Consider the following 19043-nt stretch of genomic DNA (forward strand, 5'->3'; position numbering starts at 1 on the left):
CCAAAATGCAAAGAAGTATTCCTGGATATTTCTCAGAGTTGGCTACTTGGATTTAACTGTTAGAACGTTGTCGTCTGATTTATGAAAGCAATTTAAATTCAGTGTTAACTTGCTCTTGCAATTCAAAATGCTACAAAACAACGTTTGTTTGTAGAATTAAAATAAGGCTTCGTACTATTCTGTTTTAAGGTTTTGTCTTGGGCTGCTTATTATCCTCAGATTTGCGGTCGTAAAGGTTATTGTCCTGCAAAAACTGCTTTACATTTACATCTCAAAATCCGGCAGCACACAACGCTGCCTGCTTGAAAACGCCAACATGTTTTCCATCATTAAAGAATACTGCAGCGAATATTTCCAATTTGTCTCTCACTGTTTATGGTAACTATAAACTGCAAGGATTATAGGCATAAAGTAATGTTGAATGTCATGCACAACTGACAACAGCATGCACGGCAGTTCGCCTATCCTCTTAATATCATTGAAGAAGCAAAACTGCATATGGTCAAGACATATTGTATAGTTCACATTCTTAAGTGCTCGACAGCAGAAAAGAAATCACATTAAATCAGAAGACAAGCATCATTTCTCCTATTGCAAAAAGGCAAATGAAATCAGACAGCGCGAGCAAAAACAAAACACAGCTCAAGTGATTTAAAGATCAACGTCAAATTGTATAACACGAAGCCATTTTAGTTCGATGAGGTTTAGCGACCCTGCGGCACGAAGCTTAGTTTTAACAGTATCGGATTAACAGATCCGTTCCAAGTTTAGCTGATTCAGATTAAATCGGATTTTCTCCTTGACCAATCCAAAATGTTTATTTAAAGATCCCCACAGTCTTTGCAATCACAATGACAATCTATTCAGGAAAACACAGATGAACTGAAGATTCAGAAAAGAAAACTGAATTGTTAAATATTTTATTTATCTTTCAAACTGTGTACCACTACCCAATGAACAATACTCTACAAATAGTCTGTGCACAAATGAACATACAAAGAATGCAAAAAGCTAACAAAACGATTCTTTTAAATAGATAAACAAACATATGTATATATAAACTTTAAAGTAAAGTAAAAATATAACACCTTCTTTCAACATGAAATACCCACGAAGTTACAGGGTAGGTGCTCAAAATCTTGCAGCTTGGCAGAAATGGTAGTCGAGGCATCACTTCGGTAATTTATTTTCTATACGTATCCTTTAAATAAAGGTAATCACAAGTTTTTTTTATTTTAAAGACCGTTGTCGTCAAGCCTTCCGCCGTCAATGCAGAATAAACCATTCCTAAAAGGATGATGCAAGGACCTGGCGACTGGGGTCCTCCGCTTGGGTTCACTGGACTCATTGTGCTGAAATTTGAAGCACCCTCAAGCACCGGGTTCTCTTCTCAGACGTCGCAGTCACTGTCGCTCGATGTGATGGAGATAGCCGAAGTGGCCGCTTTGCTCCTTTCCGAGACGCTGCACAAGCTGGCGGCGGGACTTGAAGCGCCAACCAGTGGTTCCACAGCAGCGTCTTCCTCGCTCAATGAACGCACGGAAGCCTGTGACAGAATCTGCTGCTGCAGCCTGCACTCGTGAGGAAAACACAGCGAGGAATTACAATCCAGGGGTGGAGGGAGAAATTTGCACAGACCCAGAAACACTCTTCAACATTGGTAGCTAATCAAAGCCTCGAAAATCACCTTCAAGGATTGTACTATGGGAGATGAGCACTAATGTCAACAATGAAATAAACTATTTTATGACTTAAAAACAACTGCTGGTGCTTCCAAATATGGTGAATCAATTCAAAGCTATTTCAGTCTATCATAATTGAGGCATTATTATAGAAAATAACTTAAAGTCAAGATAAAAAGAGATAGTTTGCGTTAAAATTTAGTAACATTGATTTTGGACCTAACAAACCCACAAAAAAATCTAAGCGTTTATCCACCCCGTATATTGAGCTTCTAAGAGTCAATCTGGAAGAGTTGGCTCAATCGCGTTGCAAGGATTGATGATTGAAGTATTTCCTTCCGTCAGACATGATTTACACGGCTCCACTTTACTATGAAATACAAACAGTTTTAGGCAGACACAGATAAGCATCGATTAATCCACCAATTCAATTGTTTTGTCTACCTATTTGATTCGATTAGTTATCATATTACTTCAAACACGAATTTTAAAATTACCTAAACGCAGCATGTTGTCATGTTTTGCTAACTTTGCACGTAAAATCATTTGGATTTTCAATTTGCATTCGTAACATCCCCAATTAATGTATTGCAACTGAAGGTGACCAAATAATCTGCCTGATTTTTATTTATCCAACAGATGTCTATAGGTACTTGAAGAGACTGCACATTCAATACAAACCTGTTTTTAGCTGCCGCTGCTCTGTCCCTTTGCCTCCGGTTCTTAAACCAGTTACCTACTTGTGTAGGTGTAAGTCCAGTGGCTTGGGCTAACTCTCGTTTTTTGCTGGGATTTGGATAGGGGTCCTGCAGATACCACTCCCTCAATAAATGCCTCGTTCTCTCCTTGAAGCAATGAGTCTTTTGTTCTCCGTCCCAGATGGTCCTGGGCAGGGGAAACTTCTTTCGAACTCTGTACTTGTCCACTGGACCCAACGGGCGACCCCTTAGCTTCTCTGCTTCCTGATAGTGTGCTTCTAGCCAAAGGGCTTGCAACTTGCCGTGTGACTCCTTGGTGAACTTGTGATTCTCCAGGATATGATATAGCTCTCGGAAGTTGCCCGTGTGGAATGCCACGATAGCCCTAGCTCTGAGGACGGACTCGTTTTTGTTGAGTGCCTCACATGCTGCTGGGGCCACTGGCAGTGACCAGAGGAAGCGACCAAGCCGCTCAATGTCTCCGCTCTCCTCCAACGTCTCACATACCCCCGCCACCTGCTGAGGGCTGAAATTCAGAATTGGAAGCTGGAACATTGATTCTCTCTTTTTTTTTAAAAGACAAAACTGGATCAATGCAAAACCAAGACAACGGAACGAACTCCAATGAGCAAAGCACTGCAGACGGTGCGTTCTAGTCAGGTTTACAAACGCCAAGGATGAAATTGATGCTCCAAGTGCCAGGGTTAGATCCTTTGCGGTTTCGATGATGAGATGCTGTTAAAAAGGGGGAAAACATTCAGCCAACATCTGATTTTCTATTGGACTTGGCAGATTCGGTATCTGGTTGCCATGGCTGCCTGTCAATCACTGTCAAATTTGCCAATCAACCAGAAGGAACGGTAAGAATTTTATCACCTCCAAAAAACCTCACTATTGTTGGAAAAATCAAACATATCTTCATTTCTATATTCGATCGATCCAAGAGAACATAAAGTTTTTTAAAAATAACGAGTGTGGGTAAACAATTAAGTTCGTGGGGAAATTGGATATTTTATCGGCTCTGTCGATCACAATGTCGTTGCTTTTGGATATATGCATCGATTAACGACATACGTAAATACTATTTCGATCAAATATTTACGTGACAATACTCGGTTCTTTTAAGTCTTTGGTGCAGTGTGTACATTTATATTTAATTCTACTTCTAAAAACGTGCAATGTGTAACAATGTCCAAATGTGTAAAATGTTGGGTTGCTGTAATCAATTCTCCAATCGCTTTGCGGTTAATCTGTTCTGTATTTACTTTATGTCAATTTGTTACGGGGGATTACAAAGCATAACTGAACACCCCACTAAGCATTATGGACTCATTTCCACTGGATTATTTCCATGAAGTTGAAGGCTCGCAAAATAAAATGACCTTCTGCATCATATCTGTTACCAGCATGATGACAACAAATACCACATTTCAGAAATAATATGTTGTATCTGCTTAAAGGTAAACGGTTAAACTCAAAGTGATGCATTTACCCTACAAATATCATTGACGTCAATTGCAGACCATTTTTCAATGAGGACTATTAAATCTATTCTAAGTGATTGAATATATTTTAAACTGTAACAATTATTAGAGTATCTTTCCTTTAAGTATTGTGACTGCTTGCGTAAACCGACTTTTGAATTAAACAGCATACATCATGGAGCAACAAACCCGTATATACAGAATTCAAAATGAGCATCTGCAGTTCGAAAACGTAAGTCCCATGTTTGGCATGGAATACATCTCTATGATTAAGAAAAGTCCAGCGCGGTTGAAATTGACATTTTTTACGGTTATGTTTAGATTTTTTCACAGTTCTATACAGTTGAATTGAAGATATCCGTTCAAGTCGGTTCGAGTGATTTCCAAGGTTGTGGAAATGCCTTCAGTATGTTAAACTATTGTACAATACACTGCGAGCCGGTGATGGTTGAAAGCGAAGAGCCTGGTCTGATGGCAGCTGGTTGTAGCAAGGATGGTTTTATCAAGCAGTCAGTTATTTCAAAGATAAAACCAGCTAAAACAAAGAACACAACCTGCTTAGAGCAAGAAAATACACCGTTGTGTTATGACAGTTTCAGGTTTAGGATGGCGGTTTTTACAGAGGATAAAGATTTTTAATCACCAGAGTTACTGACCTGGTCCTAACGATTTTTAATCGCGTCTTCCACGTTTCATTATCACGTGGGAAGCAAATATCTTCCTACTTGAAACTTTGATATAGTACTAAATACTTATTTTCCTCTATTTTGTTTGCATAATAAGTTCACTCCAAAATACTTCGGTGGGACTATGTTGATCAATGTAAGCAAAACTTCTTCAAATATGTGAAAATGTTTTGAATGACAGAAACCGTATTGGTTCGTACGAACCGCGTCGATCACTGAGACAGTCTTTAATAATGCAAGTGACACAAAACATTTCATTTCCATCACGAAAGGTGTAAAATGTAATATTTATGCAGCGCATGCACGGTTCATTTTTTTGTAGTATGGCTAGGCATAAATTTGTCGCTTTCTGCATTGATTTGTAATGCGGACACTTTTTTTGTATTTTTGTTTCTTAATAATATGGCATTGCAATGTGCAAAAAAGTAGGCATTCTACACCTTTTTATTGTCCTCATTATTTCCACATGTTTACGATCGATGCTGTATCACCCAAGCAAACAAAATGCTCTCTGCACCAACTTGTCATAAAGCATCAATATAATCTGCTATTATACGTGGCATTGCGGGCCAGCTTACAGCAGAAAGCTTGTAGCAATGTAGCAGTAGCAATAAAATATATCCCAGCATAAATACTTCTACACAGCAACAAAAAGCAATCCAAATCGTTGAATTGAATTTATTGACTCAGTTTGGACGCCTCTATTGCTCAACAATGTTTCTCCACGAATAGTTGGAAAAAGAATGAGGCTTATTTAAAGATGCGTACATACTTGTTCGGCATGTGGCAGTATTAATGTGGCATAACAATGTTATTAAAGAAACAACAAGGAATACCTCGTACAGATCTAGCTACCGAAAACCACAGAACCAGTTATTCAACTGCGCATCATAGATAAATATATATTAAAAAGTGCAGGTTATTTGGTATCATGCAATATAGCAATGTTTTTCGGCGCAACTACGAAGTAAACAGGGAATAAACTGTTGAATACATTGTTTATTTATGGACAGTACGAATTCATAAATAGCATTTATTGCGTCTGCTAACATTCCTGTGAAATGCAATTTAATCCGTTTACTCCGTGCTAATACAAACAGAAGATGACGCTGATATGTTTATGTATCTTTTCAACTGATTTGGAAGACACAACCTGACAGTTTCATCAACATAGTTTCATCAGCTATGTGCGCCAGCACATTTATTAAATATTATCTATAAGAAGCGACATTATTTCAATGAGGTAATTGGAAGAATGTTCAAGTTCATTATACATAGGTAATTGTGCTTGGTTGATTAGGAGCGATGCAACAAAACCTGGAACAAGAACAAAAACAACATAGCATCAAAACAAGATCCTCCTTAATCTGGATAAGCACCTGATGGTAATATGTTAATTAATAAATATGACACGGATGAATTCTCTACGGATTTACAGTGTGTGGAAACGTGCACTGATAGTGATAGCTTGCGCTTCACTTGTTTCAATATCACATTTATTTTTGTTGGTTTGCAAGATTGCCTAAGAAAATTTGCCACATCCTTGCTCATAGGGGATACGTTTTTAAACATGTTTGTGTAATCTCAAGTAGAATTTTACTGCCGTCCTGTAAGATAATAATTACAACGGAAATGCCGAGGCCTTTTCAGGAATTGCCATAGCCTTTCTGTTTAGCGACATCACACAATGGTCACAGCGGTTCTCTTTTTGCACACATTCTAGGATGTGACCTCACTGGTAGTGGATGTGGCCTCATTTATCGTCCATCCGTTCCGAATACGCCTGAGAAGGTGATGGCATAACTGAATCCCTTGCAGGTCTTTTTAGATGGCAGTAACTGGATGATGAGCTACTTTAGCATTCGGCTTGAATTATATATAGGCCTGACCTATTAAAGACAATAGGTTTTCATCCCCAAAGCACTTGCACTTGAGTTGGGGTTTTACGCAAACGCAACAGATTTCTGGTCACTTTTACCGATTCCGGCTTTTTAAAGTCGTGTTTTAAAACTGAACTCACCGTGACACAGACGTAAAACTTATTGACTACAGTAAGCCTTATTTGGTTAGAAACATATACACTTCTTACTAGGTCTATAAAGTACCCCAAGTCCGCTGTGTCATTAGAGAGAGACGACTGGTGGCGGTTTAACCTGAGGGTCACCACACCAGACGCGGTGCTGAGCAAGAAAATCCTTAGCAGTAATAGCAGCCGTCCCGGGAATTGAACCCCCCATTGGCATGTTTCACCAGCTGCCCAGCCAACTGAGCTAACTCAGCCACTCGGTCTATAATAGGCATTAGATTGGCTTCCTACTACTCATTGGTATTTCACGTCGATGACATTTCCTCAGAACTCTGGAGCAACCTTTACCTGTTTGAATAAGCATTCGAACTCGTCACTGTGTCTCTTTAAATATGAGTACATCAAAAAGCAGGTTGTTTAAAAAATGTTTTTTTTCAACACAATTTCAACCTGGAAGTTAACTAAATTAATGTAAAATAATTTAAAAATCATTTGTTTTGGTGACAGCGTAACTGCTGTCAGAATCCAATATCAAATTTATCGCTTGACACACGTGAACCAGCAGCTAAAGTAAAAAGTACGCAAAAGGTAGGATGATGCGTGACTTATTTATTGATATATAATGAACGTTTGCAAGAAATTTTGTGTCTCCACTGTATACCATCAGTAATTTCTATTCCACAAAGTTTCCGGCTAGGTCTGATTTAAAAAAAATATTAACAGTTCTATAGCAAAATATCTAGTTCTTCGACTCCATAATTACTCTTCCCGTATGTACTGGTCATCCAAAACTGCATCTATTTATATATTGCTAACTATACAAGATACTTTTCCAATCTTGTCGCTTGTTCCGGCTAACGGTGACTATCATACTACAAAGCACAAATATTGTTTTAGAATCTGGTCTGCGTTTCAGAATACGATAAAACCAAAACCGATTTCAGCATTGTCTCCCTTCAGCCACGAATGTCGCCGCAAACGCACCAACCACTTCTCCTTTTAATTCGCTTCCTCTTCTTCATGGGTGGGAGATCGTCACTATTCTCCAGCAGACGCAAACCTTGCGACCTACCCATAGGCGTTTACTGCCAAGCCCCATGACCAGCTATAAACGTCCTTCACTGGGGAATACAAGAGCAAAACATCTTCTGATTCTATCAATAGAAAGAAGTTTGTACAATAGCTGGTACTGATGGTCTGTGAAAGTAGTTCAGGTCATTAACTGGCCACCTTACATACAACCTAATAACTATGGAGCTGTTATTTAATTCATTCTCTGGTTATCTAAATGCGCTTTAAAACGTATGCTATTGTTTTCGTCTGTAATTTTACACGAAAATTCTTATCTTTTGCACACGCTTAATAATAAATATCGTCTTCATTATGGTTTTTATTAGGTTTTCATATTTAAATCACATATATCACGATCTTAGTGTTCACATGTAAACGTTCATGTAGAAAACCGAGCATTTTCGCAAGAAAACTTTTTCGGGTTTGTACTTTTTTAAAAAAAATCATAGAAATGTGTCAAAACAGTCCGGGCGCTAAATGCAATAAACGTACTGTTTTAGGAATCCGAATTTCTGGAAAATGCAATTTGATCGTTTCCATAATAAAAATAATCCATCATAAATGCTTAATTCAAGTTGTTTATTTAACTGAAATGCCATAAAACTTGACCGATCACCATCTATACTGTCGTCTGAAAGCACTAGAATCTGCGGTTATAAATGAAGATAGAACGGAGGCATCAATGGAAACGTCACCTGTTTCATCCCGTTTTCTGCGGACAAGCTACTTCGGAAAAATAAAAAGTGCATTGGCCCTGAGTGAGACGACATAACATATTTTCCAATTAAAAACTACAAACGAGATCTTAAATATGAAAGTGAACTCCATTAGAACTCATATAATTTTAGATAAAATATCCTTTACAAAATCAGTTTCAGGAAAGAAATGAAAAAAAAAACTGATATCAGTCATTTATGTCTCTTATGAACCTTATTGATGACCTGACCTTGGTTTTTTTTACATTTTCTTGTTTAAAAATTGTTGAACAGTTTGTACTCTCAGATGAAATCATGTTTACTTCATAATTACATTTCGAAATACAATCAGATTCTCTTTCCGTTTTATTGAAAATTGATACATGCACCAGTCTGTACTTAACGCGAAATATCACTAATGCAACAAGTTGGTTGTGTACATTATACGCTGCGGTTACGTGGCACTTTCTCTGAGGTCATTTGAGTATTGTACATCCTAAATGGCAAGCAAGCCATTGAAAAAAAACACAGCAAAGCCCAGAATCAAACATTACATTTGTAAATTGTACGCAATATCAGTTTTGGTTTTGTGAGCACGGTTGTAATGTTCATGCTGTGTTGTTCATATTCTTTATGTCCGTAACGAGCATGGACATCAGATCGAACTGACGGATAATAATTCCTGATATTGCTGATATTTAGACTGTAATTCAGCTCCTTCCTGTCTTGCAATTCCCTGTCACCCTTATTCTGGGTAAAGCATGGAAAGATGTTTCAATTATCACAGTGGACAGCAAAGACGTAGAAGGGAAATAACAACTTTAGTTAGACCCCTAATCTATTTTTGAGATGTTCATTATATGTTTGATGTTTGTAGAACTGCAATCTGCTATATTACTGCTCAGAATAATCTTTGTCTTTGGTCAGTTAGCTGTCAGTAAAAGAGACTAATACATGTCTACACCACACATTGCTTCACAGATGATTTCTTGCTTCTATGAGTAAGTCCAGTGAAGGCTAAGATCCATTTCTCACCAAATCCCATTCAATAAATATAGTACTCAACAAGCTGTCAAGGTTTTAGATGTAGTTTTCATTTGGTTTTGTAACAATTCTTTACATTCTATCCCCGTTACTTAAGGACTAGTTTAATGCCTTTAGAGGACATTACTGTCATAGTTAACATCTTGGCAACTTTTTAAAAAAATTGATCAATCATCATACTTCTAATCCCAATTGCATGCCTTCATTTGGTATCTCTTAACTTATAGAGTATAGAAGGTGGGAAGTTATGTTGCAGTTGTGCAGGATGTTAGTGAGACCTCACTTGGAGTATTGCGTTCAGTTTTGATCATCTTGCTATAGGAAGGACGTTATTAAACTGGAAAGAGTGCAGAAGAAATTTACAAGGATGTTTCCAGGACTCAAGGGACTGAGTTACAGGGAGAGGTTGGACAAGCTAGGACTTCTTTTTAGAGCTTAGGAGACTGAAAGGAGTCTTATAGAAGTGTGTGAGATCATGAGAGGCATGGATCAGGTGAATGCACTCAGTCTATTCCCAGGCCTGGGGAATCAAGGACTAGTGGGCATCAGTTTAAGGTAAGAAGGGAAAGAATGCATGGGAACGTGAGCTGCAAGTTTTACACTGTGAGTGTTACGCATGCAGAATAAGCTGCCAGAAAAATGGTTAAGGCAGGTAAATTAACAACATTTAAAAGGCATTTGGATGAATACATGGATAGGAAATGTTTAGATGGATATGGCCAAGTGCAGGGAAATTGGGTTAGCAGAGACCAGTTTGGGCTGAAGGGCCTGTCTCTGTGCTGTAGGAATCTATGACTCTATGACTTATTTTGTTTTAGATATGCTTTCCTCCATATCTAACATTCAATTGTAGATGGACGAAAATGCAATGGGAGGTGCAATATTGTAAAGTGTAGATCTTATTTGAAAGTGTTACATATGCTCCGTGTTACTGACACTTACATGTGATTGACACAAACATGAAAGTAATTCTAAAAAAACAACAAATCACTGTTTCAGTAAGGCTGATTTGGGCTCTGGATAATGATGACAGACTACATTCTAAATTCACAACTACACTGGAGAGCTGCTGCTGAGTCATAAGATCTGTGTCTCTGTTAGCTCTGCATTTAAAAAATATTAATGCACAAAAATTGGTTTACTGGTTGATGTTGTTACGGAGAGGAGTTTGAACCTCTCTGATATTTAACTAAAACACAAACCCCTAATCTGTTATGGCAGAAGTAGAAGTTCCCTTCAAATAATTAAACCCAAAAAAACCCAGAGAAGCTCACCTCCCCTTTACAATCTTTCAAAAAGAGTGGTTAAATGGAAGTATCTTTTATGGATAGATGATGCTTTCTTAGAGAGCTTAACGATTTCTTGTGAGAGTTAAATGCTTGTTTCTCAGATGGCGGCTCACTCTCACACTGATTTTCAAAAACGCTCTCCTTAAATACCTTGAATGACAATATCAATTTTTGTTACAATAACATTAGTCCAAGGTTGTCAAAACCATTAGATTTAAATTAATTAGCTTTCAATCGCTAAATGCTTGGTTTAAATTAATTGGCTGATTCAAGCTAGTTGCCAAAACATCAAAACAAGCCTAAAGTTTCCAATCATACAGTCAATTGATACATGTTTCAATTTCAGAACTGCCTGTACATCATCAGCTACAAACAGACACATTTTCTTTTCTGTATAAATCTCTAAGCTTAGAAAAGCACTTTACCTCTTAAAGGAACCACGTACTCTTCTCCCTTTTCATTTTTACAAACAAATCCTATCTTCCTGCATTCCAATTCAGGACTACTCTGTACAACTTTGTATCACCTCCCCCCTTAAGAAAAACAAACCACCAAAAGATGGCTTCTTTTAAAAAAAATCTTAACACCATTATCATGAGACATATAGGTCAGTAATCTGAAGTTACACCTTTCATACTAATTCTGCATACGTATATAACATTGGACTGTACTGGTTCTATCTTATGTATACATTTTCTTTTAAACCCGTGATAACGCATCTGCAAAACATTTTTACGACCCTTAAGATGTACAATCTGTAAAATAAAAGCCTGTAACCAAAGACTCCAATGAAATAGTCTCGTATCTTTCCAAAAAATTGAGAAGGTTATGGTTCGTATACACAACCATCTCTGAAACATTGTTTGTAACATAAACATTAAAATGTTGTAAGGCCAGTACCAAATTCCATAACACTTTTTTCAATGGTGGAGTATTTTCTCTGTTGGATTTTGAGTTTCTTTGAAAAATAACCAATTGACCTTTCAATTTCGCCATCATCCTCTTGTATCAACCCCTACATTGCTGGCATCGGTAGCAACTTTAAAGGGTTTCAAGAAATTTGGTGTGGCTAAAACCAGTGCAGTGGTTAAAACTGCTTTTAAATTCTCAAATTGGCATTGTTCTGTCCACTGAAATTTCATGTTCTTCTTTAGGAAATCCATTAGTAGTGCCACCACATTACTAAAGTTTGATACAATCGGTCGAATCTGCTCAGTCCCAAAAATCAAAGCACCTCTTTCTTCAAGAACGGTCTTGGAAATTCCTCGATAGCCTTCATCTTCATGTTCCTCGGGGTCATCCTTCCATGTCCGATATTGTGTCCCAAGAATGTCACTTCTGCCTTTGTGAATTCAGTTTTTTGCTAAATTTATAATCAGTTCTGCCTGCTGTAGTATTTCAAAGAGCTCTGCCAAATGCACTATGTGATCTTTCTATGAATGGCTAAAGATCACTAAGTCATCTATATAGATGGCACAATTAGTCAATCCTGCCACAATTCTGTACATAAGTCTTTGAAATGTAGCTGGTGCATTCTCCATTCCAAAGGACATTACTTTAAATTGATACAGCCCATTTGGGGTTACAAATGCAGAATTTTTTTTGCGCTCTCCAACAAAAGTATTTGCCAGTAACCATGAAGTAAGTCCAATTTTGTGACGTAAGTGGCTTGCCCAACTTCTTCCACATAGTCCTCCAGCCTTGGAATTGAGTATGAGTCCGATTTAATTATGGTGTTAACCTTCTGATAATCCATGCAGAATAGTTGAGTACCATCAGGTTTGGGAACGAACATGACCAGCGAACTCCACTCGCTTTGACTTGGCTTGATGATGTCTTCTTGGAGCATCGCTTGCACTTCCTTCTGTACCTGTGTGCTTTGAGAGGATTTAGCCTATAGTGATGTTATCGGAACAGCATTACCTACTTCAACCTCATGTACTATAGTACAAGTCCTCCCCATTCTATTCCTACATATGTCCTCATATTGCTGCAATAAGCCTTTCAATGCAATTCTCTGTTCCTGAGACAGATTGCTCACTATCCTATCCCATCCTCTGGACTTCCTCATTACTTAATTTATTTTGAGGCACATCAAAATCCAAATCATCTGGATTTGATTCCTCACTCTGAGGGGCAGTGACTTAAACCTTTTTCTCCAGTTCCCTGTCCCTGTCAAAGTAAGGTTTCAGCATATTCACTTGACATACCTGATAAAGTTTTTTCCTATCTGGCATCTTTACCAGATAATTCAACTGAGTCAACTTTTTCTCATCTGGTAAGAACCGTTAAACCTTGCTTTGAAGTGATCTCCTACCACTAGTAACTGCACCAATACTTTATACCCCACCCCCCTCCCCGGCAAAGGTACAAATTTTAGATTTCTTATCTGCTTCTTGCTTCATTAGATGCTGTGCCACCTTCAGATGTTATCAAGCTAATTCAACTACTCTGTTTAATCTTTCTCTCACCTCAGGTACATAATCCAATTGTCAGATCTCTGACTTCGGACCTATCAAATTTTCCTTAATTAATTTTAAAGGGCCTCTTACTTTGTATCTGAATATCAACTCAAATGGAGTATACTGAGTCAATTGATTTGGCAAACAATATAAATGGGATACCTTTATCTCAATCTTTTGGGTAATCCTGGCAATAAGCCCTCAGCATGGTCTTTAGAGTCTGATGCCATCTATCCAAAGCTCCCAGGGATTCAGGATGGTATGCACTTGATTTAAAGTGTTGGATGCCTAAATGATCCATGATCTCCTTCAATAGTTTGGCGGTAAAATTGGACCCTTGGTCTGAATGAATCTCCCTGGATAGTCCATAATGGATAAAGAAAGCAAGCAACTCTTCCACAACCTGTTTTGCTTTAACATTCCGTAACGGAATTGCCTCCGGAATTCTGGTAGACACATTCATTATGGTTAGCAAATACTGGTTTCCACTTTTGACTTTAGGAAGGGGACCTACACAATCAATCATAACCCACGTGAAAGGTTCTTCAAATGTGGGAATTGGCATCAAAGGTGCTTGTTTTATTACTGCCTGTGGCTTTCCTACCATTTGACATGTATGACAGGTATGGCAAAATTCAACCACATCCTTATGTAATCCAGGACAATAGAAATGCTTTTGTACCTTAGCCTGAGTCTTCCTCACTCCTAGATGACCTCCTAACAGGTAATTCATGTGCTACTTGCAATCCCTCCTGTCTGCATACTACCAGCAACACAATATGGTGCACTTCTGCCCATTTCTCCTTTGCACTAACCTGCCAAGGACTCCATTTTCGCCTTAGGATTCGATCCTTAACATAATAACATTCAGGAATACATTCAAATTCCTTTTCTGAGTAGGCTTTATGATATAAGTCTTTTATTGTCTCATCTTTTTGTTATAACTCCAGTAATCTTTCAGAACTAAACACCTCTGCCTGATCCTCTACCTGTTCAGATTTTTCCTTTACCATTTTATCAAACAAGGTGTCAGCTAACTGGACCTCAACTCCTTCGTTTCTCTCTTTGGATTTTCCTTCTTACTTTAACATATGACTCTGGGATCTTGTCACTACACAGTCCAGAAAAATTCCAGGGTATTTTTCTTTTAACTCCTCCATTCCCTGGTTTTTCTTTGGCTTCTGCACTGCAAGGTTCAAGTGCAGGATCTAACTGGTTCAGGTAAGGGATCTGAACAGATTTGGACAGAGTTGAACAGATTCAAGGTACGAAAGGTACCAGCGGATTTAAACAGACTTGGTGATTAGTGATAACAAGGTGTAGAGCTGGATGAACACAGCAGGCCAAGCAGCATCAGAGGAGCAGTTAGGCTGACGTTTCGGGCCTAGACCCTTCTTCAGAAATGATTAGTGTCCTAGATCTTTAAATAAAACTTAGGTGAAGAATGGAAAATCTGTTTAATTTTGGTTACTTGTGATTGGTTAAATCAAAAGTGGGGCAAATGGCTCTTAACATTGCGAGAAGTCCTGGGTTCAAATCCTAGATGAGCCGGCAATCTGCTACAGAGAGGAGTTTGAACCTCTCTGATAATTAAATTGAAACGCAAGCCATGGATTGACTACCTTCTAATAATTAAACCCAAAATACCCAGAGAAGCTCACCTCACCTTTACAATCTGGATATGAGCCTGTTAGAGTGGAGGGAGGGTATTTAGAATAAAAGCAAAATACTATTGATGCTGGAAGTCTGAAAAAAGCAGAAAATGCTGGAGAAACTCAGCAGGATTGGCTACCTGTTGGAAGAGAAAATGTTAATATTCTGAGTCTGATATCATTCTTCTTCAGAAAGGATTTTTGAAATTTTACATTTGCATTTAGGAGAGCTGGGTAGCAAAAATGCAAGATTCCAATGTACTCTTAAACCAGAATGTAGTGTGCTGGACCATTGTACAAGTTTCAGTTCAAGAGGATTAAAAGTGTAGTGCTATAGCTGTGTAAAGAAGATAAATTTTACCAAGGATAGTAGGAACTGCAGATGCTGGAGAATCCGAGACAACAAGGTGCAGGGCTGGATGAACACAGCAGGCCAAGCAGCATCATAGGAGCAGAGAGGCTGACGTTTCGGGCCTCGACCCTTCATCAGAAAAGGGGCGTGGAGGCGGAGGCAGAAAGTTGGGGACTGTATTGAAGTTAATGAGAGCAAAGTAAATAGTAAAGGCATTGTTGATAATCCCAGTACTAGATAGGGCAAGAAACAGCATGCAGAAAGCAAGGGAGGTCTGAGTTAAACTGCATTTATTTCAACGTAAGAGGTCTGACAGGTAAGGTAAATGAACTCGAGGCATGGACGGGTACATGTTACAGGGACATGATAACTATTACAGAAGCATGGCCAAAGGAGGGACAGGACTGGCAGCTCAATGTTCCGGGGTACGGACGCTTTAGCAAGGATGGAAGTGGAGGCAAAAGAGGAAGGGGAGTTGCGTTTTTGCTTAGGGAGAACATCATGTCAGTATTGAGAGAAGACATTCTTGAGGGTTTATTCACTGAGTTAAGACATTCTTGAGGGTTTGTCCACTGAGTCTGTATGGGTAGAACTGCGAAATAAAAAGGGGGAGATTACTTTGATAGCATTGTACTATAGGCCCCCCCAATAGTCAGTGGGAGTTTGAGAAGCAAATATGTAAGGACATTGCAGACAGCTGCAAGAATAATAGGGTTGTAATAGTAGGGAATTTTAACTTTCCTAACATCGACTGAAACTACCATAGTGTCCAGGGCTTGGATGGAAAGAAATTTATTAAGTGTGCTTGGGAGGAATTTCTAATGAAGTATGTAGATTGCCCTTCTACAGGAGGGGCAAAATTTGATCCCGTCTTGGGAAATAAGGCAGGGCAAGTGATGAAAGTGTTAGTAGGGGAGTACTTTGGGATTAGTGACCATAATTCTATTACAGGTAGTTCTGCTATAACACGTGTTTCATTAATACAAATTGGCTGTAATGCGATTGATGAATAGTGGACACTGTTTGGATAATGCGAACTTTCTGCTGTATAGATATAGTGATTTTCTATAGCAATTTCCCTATAACACGATTTTCTATGGTGATTTTCTATAGCGTGATTTTCTATAGCATGAGGTCACGCAAGAACGCAACTATTGTGTTATAGGAGAACTGCCTGTGGTTTTAAAATAGTTGTGGAAAAAGATAGATCTGGTCCACAAGTTAAAGTTCTAAATTGGGGTTTGGCCAATTTTGACAGTCTTAGACAGGAACTTTCAAAAGTTGACTGGGGGAGGCTGTTTGCAGGAAAGGGACATTGGTAAGTGGGAGGCTTTCAAAAGTGAATTAATGAGGGTTCATGGCCAGCATGTTCCTGTTAGATTGAAGGGTAAGGCTGGCAAGAGTAGGAAACCCTGGATGACTAGAGTTATTGAGGCCCTCATTTTGAAAAAGGAAGAGGCATATGACATGTAAAGGCAGCTGGAATCAAGTGAATTCCTTGAGGAGTATGGAGGGTGTCAGAGTACATTCAAGAGAGAAATCAGTAGGGCTAAAAGGGGACGTGAGATGTCATTGGCAGATAAGGTAAAGGGGAATCCAAAGAGATACCACCATTACATGAAGGATAAAAGAGTACAGGGAGAGAATAGGGCCTCTTAAAGATCTGCAAGGTCATTTACATGTGCAGCCACAAGAGATTCCTAAATGAATATTTCTCATCAGTAGTCACTATCAAGAAAGGTATGGATGCTAGGGAACTTAGGGAAATAAATAGTGATGTCTTGAAGAGTGTCCACATTGCAGAAGAGGAGGTGTTGGAAGTCTTAAAATGCATGAAGGTAGATAAATTCCCAGGACCTAATGAAGTGTATCCTAGGACTTTGTGAGAGGCTGGGGAGAAAATTGCAGGGACCCGAGCAGAGATGTTTGTATCATCGATAGTCACAGGCAAAGTGCCCAAAGATTGGAAGGTGGCTAATGTTGTGCCATTATTTAAGAAAGGCAGGGAAATGCCTGGGAATTATAGTCTAAAGTCTGTGGTGGGTAAGTTGTCAGGGAATTCTCAGAGACAGGATCTACAGGCATTTGGAGAGACAAGGACTCAAATGGGATAGTGAGCATGGCTTTGTGTTTGGGGAAATAGTGTCTCACGAATTTGATTGAGTTTTTTGAAGGGATGACCAAGAAAGTAGATGAGGGCAGTGTGGTAGGTGTTGTTTACGTGGACTTTAGCAAGGCCTTTGACAAGGTACTGCATGGTAGGTTGTTGAGTAAGGTTAAATCTCACAGGATCCACACAGAGCTAGCCAACTGGTACAAAATTGGCTTGATGGTAGAAGACAGAAGGTAGAGGGCTGTTTTTCAGATTGGGAGGCCTGTGACCAGTGGTGTGCCAGAGAGTTCGCTGCTGGGTCCACTGTTATTCATCATTTACATAAATGGTCTGGATGAGAATTGAGGAGGTATGGTTAGTAAGTTTGTGGATGATACCAAGATTGATGGTATAGTGGACAGTGAAGAAGATTATCTGGGAATGCAGCAAGATCTTGATCAACTGGGTCAATTGCTGAGAAATGGCATATGAACTTTAATTTAGGTAAACGCAAGGTATTGCATTTTGGTAGGGCAAACTACGGTAGGACTTACAGAGTCAATGGTAGGGCCCTAGGGAGTGTTATAGAAGAAAGTGATCGAGAAGTGCAGTTCATAGCTCCTTGAAAATGGACTCACAGGTAGACAGGGCAGTGAAGAAGGTTTTTGGCATACTAGCTTTCATCGGCCAGAGCACTGAATATAGGAGATGAGGTGTCTTGTTGCAGCTGTACAAGATGTTGGTGCGGCCACATTTGGAGTACTGTGTGCAGTTCTGGTCGCTCTACTATAGAAAGGATATTATTAAACTAGAAAGAGATTTACTAGAATGCTACCTGGGCTAGAAGGTTTGAGTTATAAGCAGAGGTTGGATAGCTTGGGACTTTTTTTCCCTGGAGCATAGGAGACTGAGGGGTTGACCTTATAGAGGTATATAAAATCATGAGAAGCATGGTAGGGGAGCCTAAAACTAGAGATCATAGGTTTAAGGTGAGAGGGGAGAGAAACAAAAGGGTTCAGAGGGACAATTTTTTTCACACAGAGGGTGGTGAATATCCGGATCGGGTTGCCAGAGGTACTGATGGAAGCAAGCACAATTTCGTTATTTAGGAAACATTTAGACAGGTACATGGATGGGATAGGCATGGAGAGATATGGACCAAATGTAGGCAAATGGGACTAGCTTAAATAGTGAAAACTGGGCAGCAGAGGCAAGTTGGGCCAAACAGCCTGTTCTCATGCTGTAGATGTTTATGAATCTATGATTCTAAGATGCATTGCAGAAATTCACCAAGGCTGCTTGGATAGCACTTTCCAAACTCAAGCTCACTATCATTTCAAGGACATGGGCAGAATATGTATGTAAATGCCACCACCTGCAAATTTATTTTCAAACCATTCAAACTTGGAAATTTACTATCATTCCTTCACTGTCACTGGATAAATTTTTAAAAGAAAATTAGCATGGTGTCTTTTGCTGAAACATAAGCAAGCAACACTGTTGATGTTTCAACAATAAAACCAGAACTTCGCTGCAAAAAAAGATAAAATAGAACAATTAAGTTTTTTTCACATATAAAACAATCTGTAAGATTTCAAAACTCATGGCAAAATAAAATCCCATCTATCCCAACACAGTTCTGAGGAAGGGTCACCTGACCCGAAACATTAACTCTGTTTTTTTCCTTCACAGATGCTGCCAGACCTGCTGAGTTTTTCCAGCAACTTTGTTTTTGTACCATCATTTTACAGTTCCCTTTTCTATCACATTTATAGACTTGGTTTGCTTGCTTTTTTAACTTCTCAGTCTT

General features: G+C 38.9%; 1 protein-coding gene across 1 annotated transcript; it reads right to left on the reverse strand.

Annotated features, from left to right (window-relative positions):
- Positions 1 to 981: 981 nt before the first annotated feature.
- Positions 982 to 3132, reverse strand: LOC109912265 (homeobox protein SIX6). Its single transcript, XM_020511666.2, has 2 exons — positions 2364 to 3132; positions 982 to 1571 (listed from the first exon to the last, which is right to left on the reverse strand). The coding sequence occupies exons 1-2, from the start codon at positions 2933 to 2935 to the stop codon at positions 1391 to 1393; spliced, it is 753 nt and encodes a 250-aa protein (XP_020367255.1). The 5' UTR covers positions 2936 to 3132; the 3' UTR covers positions 982 to 1390.
- Between the last annotated feature and the right edge of the window lie 15911 nt (positions 3133 to 19043).

Source organism: Rhincodon typus, chromosome 8, assembly GCF_021869965.1.
Source record: "Rhincodon typus isolate 14 chromosome 8, sRhiTyp1.1, whole genome shotgun sequence".
Lineage (NCBI taxonomy): Eukaryota > Metazoa > Chordata > Chondrichthyes > Orectolobiformes > Rhincodontidae > Rhincodon > Rhincodon typus.

What these genes read in the sequence shown, in the direction of transcription:
- LOC109912265 (XM_020511666.2), bottom strand. Translation starts at nt 2,935, where the DNA reads ATGTTCCAGCTTCCAATTCTGAATTTCAGCCCTCAGCAGGTGGCGGGG. An exon ending in GCAGCGGCAGCTAAAAACAG is followed by an intron (nt 1,572 to 2,363) that starts GTTTGTATTGAA and finishes TCACGAGTGCAG; the next exon opens with GCTGCAGCAGCAGATTCTGT.